Source organism: Artibeus jamaicensis, unplaced genomic scaffold, assembly GCF_021234435.1.
Source record: "Artibeus jamaicensis isolate MK-2021 breed Jamaican fruit bat unplaced genomic scaffold, CSHL_Jam_final contig_466, whole genome shotgun sequence".
Lineage (NCBI taxonomy): Eukaryota > Metazoa > Chordata > Mammalia > Chiroptera > Phyllostomidae > Artibeus > Artibeus jamaicensis.
Genome location: NW_026521844.1, coordinates 19,105,187 through 19,128,390, shown reverse-complemented (window position 1 = coordinate 19,128,390; position 23,204 = coordinate 19,105,187). Strand labels below are relative to the sequence as shown.

Here is a 23,204-nt window from a genome sequence, read left to right as displayed (position 1 = left end):
ATAGAAATTGAAGTTAAATTAGATCCCTGAAGGACACCACTTAGGCACTAACATTTTCTTGTTCCACAAAGAAGAATTATAGTCTGTTTACATTACTGGATCCATCCAGTCCCAGAAGTTCTCAGAAGGCTGTCTTTTAGCAAAGTACAGATTGTTACAAAGGCAGCCTTCTGTGTGAATAGCAGGGGATATTCTTTTTTCCAGGCTCCACTTTATATAAAAGCCATTCAATGGCTGTTGTGTAATCATTTAAAATATTTTATTAAGCATTGATTTTAAAAAATGCAAGAAAAGAATATAACACCTTAGAGCAAATATTGCACTTATCTCTTCTTTTACATCTTCACAGAACTCATTTCTAAAATCCCCCTTCTACAGAGATGTATAAATAAACTGCTTCCGAACAGTCAACTCTCGAACCATCAGATCCCTGTGACCACACTGAGACGCCTGCTTCTCTGGGCGCAGGCGCAGAGCTTCCATCAGCAAAACTGGAGGCCTCAGCCTTACATCGTGTGAAGAGTAAATCTTTCTGAATGCTCAATATTTAATATAAGATTGTTTTTCTACTGAAAAAATAGATCTCTCGAGGGCAATGGCAGAATGAAGCTTCAACTGACACAGTTCTCTGTTAGCATCTCTTGTTTTCCAAGGCATTCAGGAGCTTTTGATTCTTGGTCTTGAACATCATGACAAAGCTGTTTGGCATGATTTTGGCTTGCCCGTCTTCACCCACTTGGCCCATAATAATGTAATTTTGACCTAAAAAAAGAATATAAGTTAATTTTTTCTACATGTCCTTGTTTGAAACAATAGCTAGATAACTGTTCTATAAATACCAGTTATATGATTATGCCATCTAGGATAAGATCTGGTTTAAGACTCTCATCACACAGCTTCCAGTCAAGATGGCAGTGTAGGTAAACAAGGCTCACCTCCTCACACAACCGTAGCAAATTACAATTAAACTTCAGAACCACCATCATTCAGAACCACCAGAAACAGAGCTGAATGGCAGTCCTACACCTATGGAATTACAGAAGAAACCACATTGAGACTTGTAGGAGGGGTGGAGACATGGAATGGGCTGGTCTCACACCTACATATGCTGGATAAAAATCAGGATGGATATATCAGGAGCCAGGGATCCCAACCCTACACCAGGCCCCTCAACCCAGGAAGATAGGTCCCTGTAACTTCTGGCTGTAAAAGTCCATGGGGATCCAAGCTGTGGAAGACACAAACTTTTGAAGTCCCGTGAAATTCTTCTTAAAGAGCTTACACACAGACTTACTCAGACTCACTCCCTCTGAGCTCCAGCCTGCAGCAGCAGCTTGAAAGGCACCCAAGACAGACAGGGAGAAACTGAAATGTCTAGCACCAGGGTGAGAGCTAGAAGCCAGCTTCCTCCCAGACAGAAAAGCTGCCAGAGGACGTTGTTTCTTTTCTGAGTCCTCCCCCGACAGAGCTGGCAGGTGGGTGCCATATCTGGAGTCTCCACCAACCTGACCAACCTGTTCATCTCACCCTGGTGATTTCCTGAGGTTTTACTCTACCCAACTTTGGGATTCACCCAAGCTGCTTCCAGTGACTTTCCCACATGAATGGCTTGTCTGGCTCATGCTTCAGATTTTCCTAAATTCTCTCAAACAAGCGGCATCTAGCCTCAGTGAGCCTGTACCTCTTGTTAAGTGGCTGTAGACCTGGCACTAGCAGCAGGTGGCCTTAGTAAACAACTTGGCCTTGTCTGGACTCCTCCAAGCCCAACACAAGTAGCAGCCATCTGCAAGCCACTCTGTAGCTTATGCCAGGTGGTCTCAGACAGAACACAGGTGGTGGCTGACCTCAGATGTGCCAACAGCAATCAAAGCTCAATTACAAGGGAAGCACAGACACAGCCCACTTGATGGGCACACCTTGAGTACCTAGCTTGGGTCATAGGAGAGGCTGTGCCATTGGACCCTACAGCACACCTGCTACATTAGTACATTCCACCAAGCCTGGAAAACATAGAAGCTCTATCTAGAACACAGAAACAAACACAGGAAGGCTGCCAAAATGACAAAACAAAGAAACATGGTCCAAAAGAAAGAACAGAAAACAACTCTAGAAAAACAACTAAACAAAATGGAGACAATCTACCAGATGAAGACTTCAAAAACTGGTTAAAAGGCTGCTCAAGGAACTTAGTGGGAATCTCAACAGCATAAAAAAGATCCAGTCAGAAATGGAGGATGCACTAACTGAAATAAAGAACAATTAGCAGGGAATCAAGTAGATGATTAACAGTGGAAGAACAATTAACAGGGAATCAACTGGATGATTAACAGTAATTGCTGATCAAATCAGCAATTTGCAATATGAGGAAGCAAAAACACTCAATCAGAACAGAAAGAAGAAAAAGAATCCAAAAATACTAGGTCACTGTAAGGACTCTCTGGGACAACTTCAAGCATACCAACATTCACATCATGGGGGTTCCAGAAGGAGAAGAGAAAGAACAAGAAATTGGAAATCTATGTGAAAAAATAATGACAGAAAACTTCCCAAATTTGGTGAAGATCATAGACATACAAGTCCAGGAAGTGCAGTCCCAAATAAGATGAATTCAAAGAGGCCCACTACAAGACACATTATAATTAAAATGCCAAAGTTTAAAGATAAAGAGAGAATCTTAAAAGCCACAAGAGAAAATCAGTTAGCTATCTATAAGGGAGCTCCCATAGACAGCCAGCTGATTTCTCAGAGGAAACTTTGCAGGCTAGAAGAGATTGGCAACAAATATTTAAAGTGATGAAAAGCAGGGACCTACAACCAAGACTACTCTACCCAACAAAGCTATCATTTAGCACTGAAGACAGATAGCTTCCCAGACAAGAAAAAGCTAAAGGAGCTCATCACCACCAAAGCAATTATTATATGAAATGTGAAAGCATCTTTTTTACGAAGATCAAAAATATGAACATTAAAATAGCAATAAATATGTATTATCAACAATTGAATCTAAAAAACAAACAAGTAAAACAGAAACAGTTGCAGTTACAGAGAACATTTTGTTGATTGCCAGGTGGGAGGGGTCAGGAGTATGGAAAAAACAAGTGAAGGGATTAAGTACAAATTGGTTATTACAAAATAGTCATAAGGATGTGAAGTACAGCCCAGGGATTGTAATAGCCAAAGAACATACATACGTGAGCCATGGACATGAGCAATGATGTGGGGATTGCCTGAGGGTGTGGGGGGTGGGAGGAGGGGGCCAAGGGAGAAAAACTGGGACAGCTGTAGTAGTATAAACAATAAAATATAATGAAAAAAATACTCTCATTAGCAAAAACCTAAATGTAACTGAGTAACACGTTCCAGGTATGCTAACACTAGGAGAGTAGCTGGAATGCTGAGACCCAGGCATGTCCTGCTCTTCGGTGCGTAGGTCTTGTGTCCTTACTGAGTGTCTGCCAAGAAGAGTGCCCTGTGTTCGTGCGAATGGCTCTCATTCCTCAATTGCTCCCTGACACGCCATCCTCAGATGGCCTCTCGGAGTCCCACTGTGCTCCTGGATTTTAATCGTTGTTCAAGTTTTCTGTCTTTTATTCCCATCCCAGCTCACCCCCGTTACATATTTTTTAACTTATGATTTAAATTAAATTATACTATTTATATTATATATATTAAATTATACGACATAGCCACATTTTTTGGCTAAGTTAGGCCTAGGCTGGAATCTATGCTGTGGTAAGGTGGGTTCAATTCTGAAGACTTACGTTGCCTCAGAAAAATCTATTGTATTGATTATGCTATTACAGTTGTTCCATTTTTTCTCCCTTTGATTCCCCTCCATTCTGTACCCCCCTCCCACCATCATTCCCCCACCTTAGTTCATGTCCATGGGTCGTACATAAAGTTCTTTGGCTTCTCCATTTCCCATACTATTTTTAACCTCCCCCTGTCTATTTTGTACCTACATTGAGGCTTCTTATTCCCTGTACCTTTTCCCCCACTCGCCCTCCTCCCCCTCCTCACTGATAACCCTCCATGTGATCTCTATTTCTGTGAATCTGTTCCTGTTCTAGTTGTTTGCTTAGTTCATTTTTGTTTTTGTTCTTTTAGGTTCAGTTGTTGATAGTTGTGAGTTTGTTGTCATTTTACTGTCATACTTTGATCTTCTTCTCTTTCTTAGATAAGTCATAAAGAAAGTGCATATCATGACCTCCTTTTCCCCCCTCTTCCCCAGTGCATCCTCAGAGGAATATGTGCTTCCCTTTCCTCTTGCACAACCCTTCCTCTATGGGCTGAAAATGCCATCACAGAGATCCGGAGCCCAGGAAAGCTTGTCAGGCAAGGCCAGCCCTGCCACCTCAAGGCTTGCATCATTATGGGATATTAAAGTATTTAGATGTGCTTTATTTGCCATCCCTGGAAGTTCTGGAGAGAAGTGTTATCTTTTATAGAGCCTCTGTTATTTCCTCTGAAAAATCAATGTGAGACAGCTGGCTTCCTGACTCTTCTGAACAAGCTGAGCTCGTGGTAAAGCTCTCTAAGTGAATATTCTGTATTTCTCCCTCTGTCTCTCATTTGTTTTGCTTTTGGTTTTGTAACAAGTCTGAGGAAAGGAATGAGCTTAAATTGGATAGATAAATCATGGCACATTACACAATAGGCGTTATTACCATTTCAAAGAGATGGTTCTAGGTTTGCTGTTTTTGGAAAGACCTCAACACATATATCACGTGGGAGAAAGTGGTGATAGAATATGTATAGTCTAATTCTATTTTCCAAGTGTATATATGGATAGAAACTTTCTGGAAGTTTTCATAGTACCCCTAGGTTAGAAAGGGAAAGAGCTTCACATTTTATTTTATATCCTTCTCTACTTATTTAAACTTTAAAAAAACCATGGAATATATATTACTTTTATATGTTAAAGAACTTGGTTAAGTTATGTGCCTCTGGTTCTGAGAGTAACTTTCCCTTTTCCATAACTCCTGTTAATAAATTCATTCCCATCTATGGGTTGACTGCTCCTATATCTGAAAATGATTCCCAAATCTTTAACTCCGGCCCATGTGTACCCCTTTCTCTTCTAAACTTGAGCTCTGAATAGCCTTTTCCTTGATGCATATTTTCCTCTAAATATAGTGTTGGCACCTTAAGTGCGATAATTGAACATTTTCTCCTGAACTGCTCCTCTGTGTCCATTCCACATTGATTCGACTTCAAATGTTTCTTGGACTCGTTCATTGTTTCCACCACCTTGTCCTTGTCCACATTACAAGAACTTGGACTAGAGCCCAATTCTGCTTGACTCCATGGGTCTTTCTTCTCTACCAGAAGCCCTGACTTGACTTCTCTGAAGCAGCCACGGCGTGGACAGACCCCTGAGTGGCTCAGAGAGGCTCTCTTGTCCCCTCCTCTGCCCTGAGCTCCCCTACAGCAAAGGCTCACGCTTTCCTCCACACTTACCTCTTCTGAGGAGAGGGCACTGCTTGCAGACCACGATGATCTTGGCACTCATGTTCTTGCCAGCCTGTTGAATTGCCAGGTTTCCCTCTTTATAGATGTTGATGAGTGAGACTGTGGCATGCAGACTTCCACCTCGAGGGGTCGTTGTGATGACCGTGCCGGCAAATACTGCAGAAGAAAATGTTTTGGAAATAACGTAACAGTGAAGGCAGATGTGAGCAGAACTGTAAATAATTTTACGTTCTTCTAAGTTTTACATAGCAAACCTTTTCATGTTAAAGAGAAGGCCCTAACAGAGCTATCACATTTGATTTTGTGTGCTTGTCACCAAAATTCAGGTTGAAGAAAGGAGCTGTGGCACTGTCACGCTGCCCGTGTTGCTGGGTGTGGAAACCTAGGAGAGAAACCTAAGTAGCTGCTGCGTCGTGGTCCAGTGCTGAGCAGGGGACTCTACAATGTCTCATCCGACATGTGGGCCAACTACCAAGTAGGGTAGTACAGGCTTGTGAGCCTCTACCTGTGCATACTCAACAAGACCTTGAATCTTTTTTAAAAAGATATTTTATTGATTATGCTATGACAGTTGTCCCATTTTTTCTCCCTTTTATTCCCCTCTGCCCTGTACCCCCCCCCACCCCACGACCATTCTCCTACCTTAGTTCATGTCCATGGTCATACATATAAGTTCTTTGGCTTTTCCATTTCCCATACTATTCCTAACCTCCCCCTGTCTATTTTGTACCTATCATTTATGCTTCTTATTCCCTGTACCTCTTCTCTCATTCTCCCCAAGTCCCCTCCCCACTGATAACCCTCCATGTGATCTCCATTTCTGTGAATCTGTTCCTGTTCTAGTTGTTTGCTTAGTTTTTGTTTTTGTTGTTTTCCTTTTTTTAGGTGCATTTGTTGATAGTTGTGAGTTTGTTGTCATTTTACTATTCATAGTTTTTGATCTTCTTCAGTTTCTTAGATAAGTCCCTTTAACATTTCATATAATAAGGGCTTGGTAATGACGAATTCCTTTAACTTTACCTTATCTGGGAAGCACTTTATCTGCCCTTTCATTCTAAATGATAGCTTTGCTGAAGAGAGTAATCTTGGATATAGGTCCCTGCCTTTCAAGACTTCAAATACTTCTTTCTAGCTCCTTCTTGACTGCAAAGTTTCTATTGATAGATCAGCTGACAGTCTTATGGGAACTCCTTTGTATAGGTAACTTTCTCCTTTTTTCTTGCTGCTTTTGAGAGTCTCTGCTTATCTTTAATCTTCAATAACTTAATTATGACGTGCCTTGGTGTGTGCTTCCTTTGGTCCCACTTCTTTAGGACTCTCTTTGAGCTTTCCTGGACTACTCGGAAGTCTATTTCCTTTGCCAGTTTAGGAAAGTTCTCCCCTATTATATTTTCAAATAAGTTTTCAATTTCTTGCTCTTCCTCTTCTCTTTTTGGCACCCCTATGATTCAGATGTTAGAATGTTTAAAGTTGTCCCACAAGTTCCTAAACCTCTCCTCATTTTTAAAAATTCTTGTTTCTTCATTTTGTTCCAGTTGAATGTTTATTTTTCTTCTGCTCCAAATTGTTGATTTGAGTCCCAGTTTCTGTCCCTTCTCTGTTGGTTCCCTGTACATTTTCCTTTATTTCACTTTTTATAGCCTCCACTTTTTCCTCTATTTTGTGACCATTTTCAACCATTTCTGTGAGCATCCTGATTACCAGTGTTTCGAACTGTGTATCTGATAGGTTGGCTATCTTTCCGTCCCTTAGTTGTATTTTTTCTGGAGCTTTGATCTGTTCTTTCATTTGGGCCACTATTTTTTGTCTCAGTGCACCTATTACGTAGTGAGGGGTGGAGCCTTAGGTGTTCACCCTGGCAGGGCAACCCACGTGGCTGCGTTGTGATGCTGTATGTGGGTGAGGGGTCTGAGAGGGAACAATGGTGCTTGCTCTGCTGTCTGCCAGATTTCAGTCATTTTCCCTGCTTCCCACCAGCAAAGTGGGCTCTTCTGGTGCTGATTCCCAGGTGGATGGTTTTGTGTACATTCTAGGAGCCTGTGGGTTTCTCCAATGAACTCTCCTGTGAGGCTGGGAGTTTCTCCCATTGCCGCCTGAAGCCCCACAGGTGTTTTCAGTCAGAGGCTTTGAGGCTTTATTTCTCGGTACTGGAAACTTGGGTTGCATGGTCTGTCTCGCTCCCCAGTTGTTCCTCTGAGTTTATCACCATGCAAATGTGGGGCCGCCTGCTCCACCAGCCACCGCCTCACTGGGTCCTCTAGCTGCCACCTTGCCCTGACCCCTCTCTGCCTGGCTGCCTGTCTCCGCCCCTCCTACCGGTCTGTATGAATGTTTCTTCTTTACCTCCTTGGTTGTTGGACTTCCATACAGGTCAATTTTCTGGCAGTTCTGGTTGTTTTTTGTTTTTAAATTGTTGTTGTCCTTCTTTGGTTGTGTGAGGAGGCACAGTGTAACTACCTACACCTCCATGTTGGCCTGAAGTTCAAAGACCCTGACTCTTTAGGGGCGACACAATATGAGGGGGTTTGGGCCATGAAAATGGGTGGATGCCTACCTTTCTGGGTCTCCCCACATTCCTTTCTTTAGCTGTCCTTTCTCCCACAACTTTGGTTCATACCATGGGTCCCCATCTCTCTCTGATTGTCAGTAAATATCTGTCTTTTTCTGGGTCTTTGATATTCTCTTTTTTATCTACCCTGTTCATATCATTTACCAAGTCAGAGTTGAAAACTGAGGTATAACAAGACATTTTCTTGCTTACAAAAAAAAAAACAACTCTAGCAAGATTCAGTTGCTTTTCATTATGTAATTCTCATTTTTCCATTGTGACCCTCGGAGAAAGAAGCCTCGTTTGTGAGCCACAGAAGGCAAGGCACTACGTTTCTGAAAGGCAGGCTTTTGGCACTTGGCTGGAGGCAGTTCCATGTGGTACAGGACTTGCACTGAACGACTTTTTCATGCACCTTGTCCCTGCCTGGAAAAACCAGGCGCCTCCTCGATTACCGCAACAACCCAAACTGCCACAAGAGAATGTCACCGATGCTGGTTGACAACTGACGAGCAACTGGGGCTAGTATTTGACCATTTTGTCATGTAAATGAGTAACAGCAGAATAAATCAAGTTTTGGACTTGGCCGATATGAGCTTTTTGGGGTAAAGTGAGGATGTACTGCTTATGTGGTGTGCAAAGCTCACAAAAGCTCAGAGCCCTTCTCCTGCCTTACTTCAGTTCTTGGTGATGAATGCTCAGTGCAGAACGTCAGTCCATTGCCAAGGGGGAGTTGGGTGGCTCCAAAGGACAGGCAGGGATATTTCCTTAAGCGCCTCTGACGGGAGCCTAGACCGGCTGTGCTGGCAGTGACACCTGGTGCTGCTTGTTTCCATTTTTCACCAGTTACGTGAAGACACCACATGGGAACTCCAGGTGGACCTAGGGCCCGGGCTCCTCAGCACCCGCGTCCCCACCACTCGGCCTGCTGCGTTGCTGGCAGCAGGCGGGGCCTCTTCCAGGAGGCCCTGGGTCCGGGGTAACCTTTGGGCTTCAGCCACTTTTTCCTGATAATACTTTTCTTAAATATTCCTTTGGAAAATAAGCAACATAATGAAATTTGGTATCTTTTGCTTCTGGGTATGTTTCACAAAAAATGCAATTATTTTTTAGTGTAAAAAGCTCTTACAAATTCGAAGTCATTAATTAGCTAATGTCTTCTCAGTTTCTAATTTACAAACATCTCCAAGTGGATTTCTGATTTGTAGGTTTTAATAGAGAGCTTTAGAAGGACCCCACAGAGGAGATACTTGGATTTCTCGTGAGAGGGGCCAGGTTGGCTCTGTTCCAAATTTACTTAAATTGATTACAGATGTGTGGAAAAATAATCAATGCATGAAAATATGTGAGAACAAAAAGTATACAGGTTTCTTTTCTTTTCCAGGAATACTGAGCCAGCCAGAATACACAGAATAACAGTATCATTTACCAGGAGTAAAATTAAGTTTATGGGAAAAAGTATACTTTCTGTCCACATGTATTTCTCATTTGTGAAATCCAGCACTTTGAAGAACACAAGTTAACACACTGTGGTGTGTGGGAAAACATTTTCTTGGGTGAATCGAGAGCGTAACTTACCCTTCACCATCACATTCATGGCGATTCCTTTGAGACTAAGCATGCAGTCTCAAGTTTATTACCAGAGAGAAAAGGCTAGTTTCACTTCTTACCAAAGTTACTTGAACAGTAGTTGCTTTCCAGGGTACCCGTCCATCTACATTTTTGTTGACACATGGCCACGGTAGGTTTTAAACCTTAATTCAAAGAAGAAAGTCATAAGATTCAGGAATATGAATTCAAGTATAGTTGGTATTTCAATATGAATCTATCAATTTATAATTCCATTTATTTCCTGGAGCCACCAAAATGCCATTGCGGTGAACTAATTAAAGAGCGTGCACAAGAAATTCTTCATGCTACCGACGACTACACCAGTTTCCTCGGGTAACTGACTGGTCTTTCCTGCATGTGAATCCTGAGATAAAAGAACCCACATTACCCCTATTCTCCTCTCCCTTTACACAAAACTAGCACTATCCCCCAAACACATATAGTCTCCATCTGTCCTGCTTAGAAAAACATAGTACAACAAATATGAACTCAGAAGATACAGGTTAATCCTCCACTTTACGTGAGGAGTCCCACGGTGTTCCTCCTGGAGACGGAGGGAGCCTTCTCGGTGCATTTAAAATGGGCAGTTGCCTGAACGGGACTGGTAAAGGCTATTTTTAGAAACACCTGCTCACGTGTAGAGTGTGCTGTACCCGTACTTGGCCGCAACCAGCTACTAAGCATTCACGTCGCGCCTGTCACTGCCTGTCTAGAGATATTTTTGGTTGTCATGCTGCGAGGGTGCCAGCAGCATCTGGTGGGTAGGGCGCTGCTGGAGGTCTCACACTGGACAGCGCCCAGGGGCGACCAAGGAGACGGCCCAAGGTCAACAGTAGACGGAGAAGCCGTGAGGTAACAAAATGGAACTATTTAATACCACCATCATTAAAAATGTTTCAAAAATATTTGCTGATTATTTACACAGATATAGGAGTGATAATAAGTTTTAGCAAATTTAGCAATATTTACTAATTTTTATTTTAAATATTCTAGGAAGAATATTTTATATAAAATAACTGTCACAAAATGATACTGGTTAGGTAAGAATTTGCAATTGGAATATTGCCCTGTTCATAGGTTCTGCCAACTCTTTTGTGAATTTATTATTTATTTACTCTTAATTTGTAGCCCTGCTTTACTCCAAAAGGGATCTGAACTGAATCGCAATATTAAAATATATACAATTTAATGATAAATACATATAATACAATGGTTTAAGCACACACACACACACACATTTCTTTGTGTGATGAAGAGCTCAGTGAACATGCAGGGGTGTCCAACCTGTGGCCAGGGGGCCCCATGTGGCCCAGGATGGCTATGAACATGGCCCAACAAAAAATCGTAAATTTACTTAAAACCTTTCTTTGCTCATCAGTTTTCGTTAGTATTTTCGTATTTAATGTGCGGCCAAAGACAACTCTTCTTTTTCCAGTGTGGCCCAGAGATGCCGAAAGTTCGGACAGCCCTGCTAGAGGGAACATTGTCCCAGCAGTTGGAGGCTGACATGCACCTAATTCACTGAATCAAAGAGCAGTGGCATCAGCGACTACACAAATAGACCCTGACAGAGGCACCAAGTGGTCTCGTGCATCGACTCACTCCCCAGTCTCCTCTTTTCCTACTTCCTTCTCATTCTCCGAACCCGCAATTCTCCCACCTCCCCTTTCATTGTCAGCAGGTGAGGCTGCCTAGTGCCTAGAGAGAACAGAGGTCATAGAAGACAACGTCCTCAGGCTCCCCACCCAACCTTCACGTTGTCCTTGTCCGCCTCCAGCTTCCTTTCCCCCGAGAGAGAGGGCTGCCCCACCTCTGGTCTAAGGTATGCTCCGTCAGCCCTTCTGGAGGCCACTGCCTCCCACCTTTGCAGAAATGTCCCCCTCAGTTCGTTCCCTCTGTCTGCTGCTGTGTTTTCTTTTGCTGGCTACTTCCCATTAGCTCTAACCTGCTCCAGACACTCAAAGCCTCTCTCCCTCCCTCAGGGCCAAACTTGTGGAATGGGTTGCCAGAACTCACTGCCTCTGTTTTTTCACCGTGTTCCACAGGCCTCAGCCCGCTCTGTCTGGCTGCCGCCCGCACAGTTGCACTCGCACAAGTCCTGCTAGGGTCTCCAGCAGCCGCCACGCCATGAAATCAAATGGAAACATTTAAATCCTTCTCTCTTTTGAAGTCTGTGAACCCTTGGCTCTACTGGCCACTTCCTTCTTAAAACACTCCCTTCTGTGGCCTCCATGACCCAGGCTGCTGCTTCCTCCCTCCTCTCTAGCATCTCCTTTCGAGTCCCCCATACCACCATACTCTCTCCCCTTTAATACGCTGGAATTCCTAGAGATTTAATCCAGCCCTTCTCCTTCTTTCACCCTAACCTCTCCCTAGGCAATCTCATTCTGGATCATGGTATCAACCATGTACATGTTGATGGCTCTCAAATTCAGATACCTAGCTTAAATCTCTCTTCTGGTCTGGGAGCCCATAGATGTAATTGTCTGCATGACATCTCCTTTTGAGTATCTCAGACACCTCAGATGCAACAAGCTTAACTTATGCATCTACCCCTAACCCCAGCTCTCAGCTCCAGGGAATGGTTATGTTATCCCCTGGGTTTTGCAAGCCAGGGGCCTGGGCAGCATTCTTGACACATTCCTGATCTTCCTAGTCCAATTTACTACCGAGCCCTGTCAGTATCTCCCAAGGTCCCTGGCTTGCACAACAGTCAACATCTCTTGACTGTCTCTGTCTTTCTGTCACAGCTTAGTTCCTCTGCATAGCCACATGAACCTACCAATGCTCTTGATCCCTGCAATTGATTCACAGTGGCCTGAGTGATCTTCTTCACAGTGTAAATCTAATCCTGAACTTTGCTTAATCTATCAACAGTTTCCCCTACACTTAGAATGAAATCCAAAATACTTAGAGCATAAGGAGAGAGGTGGTAGGGACTAAAGGTGGGTCTAGAGAAAATGGGGATGAAGTGTGAAGGTCTTACGCACCCCATGAAAGAGTTGTGCTCTCGTGCCGTCCACTTTGGTAGCCACTAGCCACATGAGGCTTTCTAAATTCCATTAAATTAAAAATTCCTCAGTACCACCGGCCACATCTGAAGTTCTCATCAGTGGCTAACGTATTGGAGGGACGGTTGTAGAGTAGGACTTGGCTCTGTGTGTGTGTGTGTGTGTGTGCAGGGGTGTGCAGTGGGGAGGGAAGGCAGAGGAGGTCGAAGATGGCCCTAAGTGGGTGGCTCTGATGCTGTGGGCCAGGTCCGGGGAAATGGGCAGAGCGGCAGGTTCAAGGAGGAGGACAGTGTGATAAAAACAAGTTGCCTTCGTTGGGCTTTAATTTAAATGTCTAGCAGTTGCAAATCTCTAGGAGATAAATACAAATCCATGTTTGCGATTCAGAGAGACTTTAGGACTGGAGATAAAAGCTGGGGAACCACCTAAGCACTGTGGGTGTGACCTGATAATTCACTGAAAAGATGAAGGACACCAGAGTCCACTTAGATAAACCAGAGAAATACTGCTGAAACATGAGGCAGTACTCTTTCAAACCACAAGGGGGCACACTAAGAGAGTGCTCAGAAAAACAGCTCTTCCAGAAGTGCCTGTACTGAGTAAACAGCCTTACTTTGAACATACAGAAAATAGTGGGTCATAAAGCTGTTATTTCAACCTGCTTCGTTCCTTAACCTTAGATCCTTCCTTCTCACATTTCTCTCCTCCTCGGATTTAGATTTTGATATCTGAAGTCTGAAATCCCAGTGCATGGAGCTGACAGAGACTAGCCTCCCCAATTCTTAGAGCATATCCCAGCCAGACTTCCCCAACTGGCTTCTATATTTTTGCTTGACTTCCTTAAATTTGAAAAAAATTAGATATTTTTCATGACACATTTTGGAGCAAAGAAAAAAAAAAGCCCCATCAAATACCAGCAGATGCTAAAGCAGGTAGGTGTGAAGGCCCTAGAAATTTAACCTAAAATACTGTAATTCTATGTAATAAAAAGAAAACCATAATTTTATAAGTGCCAAAAAAGAAAAATTAGTCCTATAATGATCTGTTACTAGGTTCCCTAGTAATTTTTAAGTGGCTATAATTTTCTTAGATGACATTTAAAAATTTTTACTATTATTATACCATACACTTTTCTTTCATTATTGGAGTCATATTATTCTCTTACATATGTTTTTATCTTATTTATTTTAGTTTCAAATATCTTTCTTTTATTTGATATCTAGTACTTCAAAAGATTTATAAAAATATTTCTTAAGTTTGTGAACAGACTTCAGAACAAACTTCAAAACAAACTCACCTGTGGTCGCAGGGAACGTGGTGGTGACTGGTGATGCTGTAGTTGTTGGCAATTTTTTTGGCCTGAATTTGTAGTGACCAATAAATCCATCTGCAGTTAAGCTTAAGTCTGAGAAAAACTGAATGAGAAGTTCATTTCTCTCAGACAAAATTGGCCTAAAAGAACAAAAACATGTTTAAATAAATATATATTTTAAAGCATAAGTGGTACCTCTGAAATGTAGACTTTTCTAGCTTTCCATTAATTCCTGACAAATTACAACTTGTTTATACTTAAAAGCTAAAATACTTAAAAAAGGCGAATGCCTTACTCTGTTCAATATTAATGCTAACACTTTTACTGAGTGTTTGCTAAGTTAGGCACTGTGCTTTATGAAAACCCATCAGATTCTATTAGCACCACAACCCTATTATTATCCCCCTTTTATGGAATAGGCAACTGAAGTTCAGAGAGTTCACGGGATTTGCCTGAGGCCCTTGAGTGGTGCATAGGAGAGATGGGATTTGCACCCAGGACCAGGTGGTAGACGTGGAGACCGACGTCAACATTGAACTGTGGCTGGTTCTCCACAAGCATCTCAGGATTTAGCCAGACGAGGAAACCGCATGGCTTCTTTGAATGAGGACTCTGGGTGTTAGGTGGCCAGGGAGTCAGGGATGCTGGCTGTGAAGAAACTGAATGAGTTCCCAGACCCTGTGAAGACCCAGCCAGAGGGCTGGTCACCTGGAGATAAGGAGGCCATGCAGGGTGTGACTGAACTTGTGTGTCATGTTCAATGCACTTTCTTACGTGTGCCTGAAGTGGAAATATTTTGGTCTGTAATCTTGGTAGCAAACGTTCTGAAGGAGAAAAAGGAAGTGATTGTTTTGTTTTGGTGGTCATGAATGACATCATTAAAAATTCTAGTTGTAAAGCTACTTAAGGGTTTTTGCTTGGTTAGCTGACACTGAAGATCTAGTGTTGATAATAACTGAGGATCAAAAGCTCTCTTAAATCTCAGGGGTTAACTGTATTATACAAGACAGTAGTTTCATTCAACCTGTGCTGTTATTATTTAAACAATGGCAAAAATGCTGTTTGGCCAATTCTATTTAAAAACTAATGCAGAAGTAGAAAAAATAAACACATCATTTCATTGAATTAATTGATGGTTTGACTAAAGTCCTTTGTTGAGGCACCTTCTCAGCCGAATCACTTCTTGGCATCATGGGCAGCAAACAACGAGGCAGCTCGTTTTTCCCACCTATCAGCTACTTTGGGTGGGGATCGGTCAAGGGGAGGGTAGAGCTGTACTTGACCCAACCAGCAAGAAAACTTGCAAGATCTCTTTCTGCCCTGAAGGTTGTTATCTTCTGAGCCAAGGGATCCGGCAAACCCACGAGTGAGCTTGGTGATCTCCATTAACGAGGTTTGGGTCATGAAAGTGAGCAAGGAGATTGAAATAATGCTTCTGAGAATCAAGGCTTTAACAGAAATATTCTATCTTGCTTTTGAAAACACATACCATTAAGTAAATATAAACAGTGTGCTTAAAACACAAATTCTCAACAATAATTACCCAATAAAATGATACTCTTGTTTAAATGATAAAATTATAAAAGGCAGTTATTATAATCACCAAAGGAGACCTGAAGACCCAACCAGGTTGTCCTTCTCGGCAGGATGTTATAATTATAGTGACCATTCAACGCCTTTTCTATGAACTAATTTTGCAAGCATATATTAGAAACTGACTTTTCTCAAGGAAGAGTATTTCAGTAACAGTCTTATTTTTGTCTGAGGTTACACTACTACTGAGCTTTCCTATGAATGTGGCAGAACCACGGTGCCATAAATGTACTGAGGTTGCAAATCACTAGAAAGGCAGGATGAAATCTCACTGGGCCCGACTCCGCCCTGGCACACCCCAGGAGTGCATGGAGGAGGCTGCTCATTTTGAGAGCCGCTATGTGGCTCCCTTCTTTGCCATCCCAGTCTGCCTCTTCTTCAATCACTGGTCAGTCGACCGCCACATCCTGCCAGTTTTGCCTCCTTTATACTCCTTGTTCCACCTCCTGCTCTCCATCTCCATGACTCCTACCTACCTCCTTGACTTTACCTGGACCCTGGCCACAGCCTCCTAACCAGCCTCCTGCTCATCATGTCCAGGAGGCTCTGCTCCTGTCACTTCCTGCCGAAAGGCACGTTGAGAGCTCCAATGCCTGCAGGACAGGAACCAAACTGAACCCTCCTGCCTCCTCTCTCTCTCTCTCAGCCCCACCCCAAGGTTTGGGCTCCAGAAGAGCACGCCTCTCCCCTGTGTGTCTGTGCTAACGGAACTCACTCTGCCTAAACGAGTCTGTCCCTCCTCTGGCCTCCAACTCCAGCTCTTCCTTCAAGAAGCACCATCTCCTCAAAAAACCTCCCCTGACCTCCCTACCACTCGTCAGAAATTCATCCAGGACACTCCTTTGCCAAGGTAGGGATCCGCCTTGATTCACTTCCTATTTTTACTAATTTATCTTTGTATTCCATGTACCTGACATAATGCCACACACACAGGAGTGAAGTAAATGTTTTTGAACTCAGTTCAGTGGTATTGAGACAGCACTGAACCCACACGCTTTTCCTTGTAGCCCCGCCCCCAACCCCAACTCTTTTCCTCCTGGTCAGGCTTTTCACAGGGAAACCTCCCCGGACAGGTTTGGTATTTCCCACACTGCCCCGCCCCAGAGTACTCCACTATGGGAAAATCTTCAGGTCAAAGCATTAGTCGCTGGCAGGCGGTCAAGCTACTCCAGACAAAGTGCTCAGAGGCGAGTGGTGCTCAGCAGCCCCTCCATCGCCCCCACCCAGCCCCCTGCCTGGAGGCGACCACTGCCCTGAGTTCTGTATTTGTCCTTTTTTTGCTTTTACCTGTAGAGTTACAAATATATATGCATTACTAAACAATATAATATATAGTGAGCATGCTTCTAAACTTCATATAAATGAAAGGCTATGGTGTACATTTTCCTGTAACTTTTTCACTTTCAACATTATAATTGTGAAAGTCATCCAGTTTTCGCTGCTGTGTTGTGCCGTGACACAATTGAACGGTTCTCTTGTTGACTGACATTTGGCTGTTTGGTCCCCCCCACCCCCCGACCCTGCACCCTGCCAATTACAAACAATACTGCCTAGAACATGCTTACACATGTCTGGGGTATACATGGGCAAAGGTATGATTGGCGGGCACCCTGGGAGGGGGTACACACGCTACCCCAAGGTCACAGGATAGATGCTCATTTTCAACTTTACTAGATAACATGAAACTGATTTCCAAAGTGGTTGTGCCAATTCACACTCTTTTCAAAGATTGTTCACTGTGTACCTTTCTTCTTTGGGGAATGCCTTTTGCTCACTTTTTCTAATTAGTTGTGCCATATTCCTTATTAATTTTTATGATTTTTTAAAAAAGATTTTATTTAGAGAGAAGGGAAGGGAAGGAGAAAGAGGGAGAGAAACATCAATGTGTGGTTGCCACTTGCACACCCTTTACCAGGGGCCCAGCCTTCAGCCCAGGCATGTGCTCTGACTGGGAATCGAACCAGTGACCTTCACTTTGCAGTACGATGCTCAAACAACTGAGCCACTCCAGCCAGGGCTAGGATTTCTTGGTATACTTATATTCTGAAACCTGAGTCTTTGTCAAATACAAATATGCTTCCATTTTGTGCCTTCTCTTTAAGGTGTATTTTGATGAGCAGTTTTCATTGAAGTTTCTCCTTTAAGACTCCAATCCCTCTGTAATTAATTTTTGTGTGCTGTTAGATATGAACACATTCATTTTTCCATGTGGCCAACAGTGGCCCCTGCCTTATTCTGCATTAGGATCACCCAGCAGGCCCCAGCAGGCCCCAGCAGGCCCGTGAGTCTCTGTGCAGTGCCCAATGTGCAGACACAGGTGGGAGGTTTCTGGCCATGCCTCTGGGGGAACCACACCGTCTTTGCCACAGCAGCTGTCTGATCCAGCTCCATCACAGCGAGAAAATCCTCCTGCCAGGTCCTTCTTCAAATCTGTCTTAGCATCACCCTCCTGCGGTCCAGCAATTCCACACGCATTTTGGAGTCAGACTGTCAGCTTTAATGAAAACCAATTTCAACATTTTTAATGGTTTTGATTCTCCCTATTCATGAGGATAGTATAGAACTCCATTTATTTAGGTCTTTTAAGGTTTTATAATTTTATCTCTTAAGGCCTTGCACACAATTTGGTAAATTTACTCTTGAGTGGTTTATATTTTTGTTGCTATTAAAATATCTTTTAAAAAATAAAAGCTTATAAATGCAAGCTATCTAAGACAAGATATTCTTGAATAAATTAATTTTTTTCAACACGTAAAAACATAAATCTGCAAATCACACTATAATCTGGTAATATATGAAATAGATTTTCTAAATTCAAGCCAATCTTGAATTCCTGGTCAAAGAGTATTTTTTTATACATTGATAGATTTGGCTTGCTAATATTTTCTTCTTTTGGGATTTATTTTTCATCACATTCATAAGTGGGATTGGTCTTTAACATTCTTTTCTGGTACTGCCTTAACTTGTTTGGGTGCCGATTTGTATGGGCGTTATGAAGATAGTCATGGAACCACCATTTTCCTCTGAGGGAATCGCATAGTGTTAAAGTGACCTGCTCCTCAGATGTCTGTCGGGGCTCACGGAGAAGCGTGGTTTAGGCCTTCGCCCGCCCACCCCGCCTTCACAACTTTTAACTGTGGATCAAATTTCTTCAGTAATTATTTGGCAATTCTGGATTATTGCTGTTTTCTGTGCTTTTTAAAGAGTGGTTATTGTATTTTATTTGAGATGTAAGTTAAGCATAGTGTCAAAATTTGGGGGCCAAGGAGGTCGGCTATGCATCCTCTTTGTATTGCTCTTATTTTTAAAAAATTGATTGAATTTATCAGGGTGACATTGGTTAATAATTGCATATAAGTTTCAGGTGTACAATTCTATAATATACCATCTGTATATTGTGCTGTGTGTTTACTGCCCCAAGCTGTGTTAATTTTTGGTTGAAAAAAAAGTATTTTCTCCAGTCGTTGGGTGCAGCGTTTTCTATTCATTAGAACAAGCCCGTTGAGTGTGTCTTAAATCTTCTGTATCCTAATCTTCCATCTTTCTATAATTCACAGTTAACCTATCAATTATTGAAAGAGATGTATTTAAAATCTCCTGCAATAATAGTGGATATTGTAAATCTTTTACTTTTTATTCATTTTTTTTGCTTTACATATTTTTGACATCAATACAAGTTTATAATTAATACACTTTTGTGATAAATGATAAATTGCACTTTTTATCATTATATAGTAACTACTTTTAGTGATGCTTTCTGCCTAAAATTTACTTTTTTTATATGAGTAAATCTATGCCAATTTCCTTTCAATTAGCGTTTGCTTCCAATATGTTTTTCTATCATTTTATTCTCAAATGCTCCGTGTCCTTGTTTTTTGGAGATGTGTCTTATAAACAGCACATAGCTGGTTTTGCTTTGCTATCCAGTCTAACAGTCTTTACCTTTCCATTAATGATTTGATCCATTTGCATTTATATTGATTACAGGTACATCTAGAGATATGTCTACCATCTTATTTTGTGTTTTTTATTTGGCCTGCATTTTTAAAAAATTGATTATCCTATATTACAGTGTCCCAACTTCCCCTCTTGGCCCCCCTCCATCCAGCATTCCCCACTCCTTTATTCATGTCCATGGGTCATGAGTATAAGTTCTTTGGCAACTCCATTTCCTACACTTGCTCTTAACAGCCCCCTGCCTGTTGTGTACCTACCAATCTGTACTTCTCAGTCCCTGCATCTTTTCCCCCATTCCCCCAGAACTCCCTCCCAACTGGCCACCCTCCCAATGTTCCCCATGTCTATGATTCTGTTTCTGCCCTGCTTGTTTGTTCAGTTTGTTTTTTAGATTCAATTGCTGATAGTTATGTATTTATTGCCTTTTTAATATTCATAGTTTTGGTCTTCTTTTTCTTATAAATATAAGTCTCTTTAGTATTTCACATAATAATGGTTTGGGGAAGAAGAACTCCTTTAGCTTTATCTTGTCTGGGAAACACTTTATTTGCCCTTTGATTCTAAGTGATAGCTTTGCTGGATAGAGTCATCTAGGTTGTAGGTCCTTGTTTTTCATCACTCTGATACTTTTTTTGCCAATCTCTCTTAGTCTGCAGTTTCTTTTGGGAAATCAGCTGATAGTCTTATGGGAACTCCTTTGTAGATAATTATAGCTTTTCTCTTGCTGCCTTAAAGATTCTCTCTTTAACTGTTGGCTTTTTAATTATGACATTTCTTGGTGTGACCCCCTGCATCCATCTTGTTTGGGACTCTGTGCTTCCTGGATTTGTATGTCTATTTCCTTTATCAAGTTAGGGAAGTTTTCTTTTATTATTTTTTAAAATAGGTTTCCAATTAATTTTTCTTTCTCTTCTCCTCCTGGCACCCCTATGACGCAAATGTTGGAATGCTTGAAGTTGTCCCAGGGGCTCCTTACACTGTCCTCAATTTTTTTGGATTCTTTTTTCTTATTATTATTCTGATTTGATGACTTTTGCTCCCTTATGTTCCAAATCATTGATTTGATTCTTGGCTTCATCCACTCTATTGTTGATTCCCTGTAAATTGTTCTTTATTTCAGTAGTGTCTCCTTAATTTCTGACTGGATCTTTCTTATGCTGTTGAGATTCTTGCTAAGTTCTTTGAGCATCCTTTTAACCAGTGTTTTGAACTCTGCAACTGGTAAATTGCTTAGCTCCATTTCATTTAGCTCTTTTTCTGGAGTTTTGATCTGTTCTTTTATTTGGGCCATGTTTCTTTGTTTCCTTGTTTTGGCAGCCTCCCTGTGTTTGTTTCTATGTATTCGGGAGAGCTGTTTAACTCCATGTAGTAGGTGTCCTGTAGGGTCCAGTGGCACAGCCTCTGCTATCTCCCATCCTGGGAACTCAAGGTGTGCCCTCCATGTGGGCTAATTACTTCCTCCACTTGTAGTTAAATCTTGATTGCTGTCAGCTGGTCAATGGGAGGGATTTTTTTTTGCCTAGGCCAGACAGCTGGTAAGAATGGCTGTGATGACTGGCCAGCAACCACCTCCCTCTGTTGCTTGTGGAGATGGATGGCTGGGTGGCGGTGCTCCACCCTGGTAACCGTCCACTTGCTGTGTAGGCTCTGGGGTTTCCCCGGTGGTGCAGGCCAAGGTCTGCCACTACCAGTGTTCTGTCTGGGGCCCCTGGGTGTAAGGTATGAAGTGATCTACAGATGGCTGCTGCTTGTGCAGGGCCTGGGGCCACTCAGCAGAAGGAATGGGAAGCTGGGCTCAGCTGTTGGTTGTTTCTGAATGATTGTAGGAAGGTCCGAAGCTTGTGCCTAGCCCAGCCATTCCTAAGGAAAAGACTGTTATCACCTTGGTGTGTCCATAAGTTGGATAGGGTGGGGCCATAGGAAGTTGTAGGGTGGGGCTAACCATGGAGACAGGTTGGTGGAGTCTCAGATATGGGGCTGCTGCACTGTGGCTCTGTGTGCGGGAGGGCTCAGAAAAGGAACGATGGTTGCTATCTGCAGTTCTGTCCAGGAGGAAGCTGTCCACCAGCTCTCACCCTGATGCCAGACACTTCAGTTCCTCAGTCACTGGTGCTCTTCAAGGTGCTGCCCTGATGGTGGAACTTTGAGGGAGTAAGTCTGAGTAAGTCTGTATGTGGGGCTCTCCAAGAGGAGGTGCGTGAGAATCCCAGTTTCTTTCACCAACCCAACCTCTACAAGTTTTTATAGCCAGAGGTTATGGGTTCTTATTTTCCTGGCACTGGAACCCTGGGCTGGGTGATCTGGTATGGGGTTGGGATCCCTTGCTTCCAAGATATCCCCCTGCTTTATATCCACCACATGTGGGTTTGGGACCAGCCTGTTCTGTGTCTCTGTTTCCTCCCTTCTGTCCCTCCTACTAGTCTGGATGAGTGGGGTTTCTTTAATTATTTAGTTGTCATATAGTTTGATTTTCTGGCAGTTCTGAATAATAGCTTAGCTCTAATTTTGCTGTGGTTGTGCAAGGAGGTGAGCCACATTTACTTATGCTACCATCTTGACCACCTACACTTTTTCATTTTGGATCTTTTTTCTCATTTCACATTTCCCCCCACTATTTTGAAAGTTAAAGACTTCTACTTTTTCTAGAGGTTACCCTAAATTTAACATCCATGTTTACTTTAGATTATTATAAAATTTATTATCTTCATCCCACTTTCAGATAACACAAGGACCTCAGAATCTTTCAACTCTCATTACCAATATCTTTGTTCAGTGTTTCTTTCTGCATCTCAGTCCTTTATCCCGAGATCATTATCTTTCTGTCTGAAGTACATAATGAAGTTTCTTTGGTTAAGGTCTATTGGTGGTAAACTCTCTCAGCTCTTATTTAACTGAAAAGGTCTTTATTTCACCCACACTCACAAAAGAGGCTTTTCATAATTCGAGCTTGACAGTTATTTTGTCTCAGTACTTTGAAGATATTCTTCTAAGATTTTCTAACTTCCACTGTTGCTACTGAGAAGTCAGCTGTTAGGTTAATCATCTTTCCTTTGTGATAATCTGTCTTCTCTCTGGCTATTTTTAACATCTCCCTGCCATTCTGTGGTTTTATTGTAATACACATGGGCATGGATATGTTAATATATATGTTGCTTAGGATTTATTGAGTTCTTAGGTTTGATGACTGATCCAATGTGGATTTTTTATCCATATTGGAAAAATATCAGGTATTATTTCTTCAAATGTCAAATTTCCTCCGTTCCCTATGTTTTGTTAGGGAACTCTGACTGAATGTGTATTAAGATCCTTTCACTTCAGCCTATGTGACTCTTAACCTCCCCTTCGTATTTTCCATTTATTTGTCTCTCTGTGCTGTACTCCAGTTAATTATTTTACATCTATTTTTCAGTTCTCTCATTCTTTCTGGAGCTGTATCTTATCATTTATTTAACACATATATTAAATTTTTTGAGTAAATTATTATATGTCTCAGTTCAGGAAAATGTGTCAAACTCTTTGTTAAAATCTGTCTGAACATTTCTGAGAGTCTCTTGTTTCTTGTCATATATTCAATAGACTGCCCTTTATAGGCTCTCAATTAATATATTTTGCATGAATTTCTGTAATCATTCATATTCTGTATCTCATAACTTCACTATATATGCCCTCTGTGGGCCTGATTTTACTACTTATTTCTGCT

The 23,204-nt window shown here is 42.1% G+C and overlaps 1 protein-coding gene across 1 annotated transcript in view; it reads right to left on the bottom strand.

Annotated features, from left to right (window-relative positions):
• Window positions 1-243: 243 nt before the first annotated feature.
• Window positions 244-23,204, bottom strand: part of PCOLCE2 (procollagen C-endopeptidase enhancer 2) — a 63,607-nt gene continuing 40,646 nt past the window's right edge. Inside the window, exons 6-9 of the mRNA XM_037153399.2 lie at window positions 13,940-14,094; window positions 9,691-9,774; window positions 5,461-5,628; window positions 244-762 (exon numbers count right to left, since the gene is read on the bottom strand). Of these exons, the coding sequence (XP_037009294.2) occupies window positions 632-762; window positions 5,461-5,628; window positions 9,691-9,774; window positions 13,940-14,094 (538 nt within the window). The 3' untranslated portion in view covers window positions 244-631. The remainder of the gene's footprint in view (window positions 763-5,460; window positions 5,629-9,690; window positions 9,775-13,939; window positions 14,095-23,204) is intronic.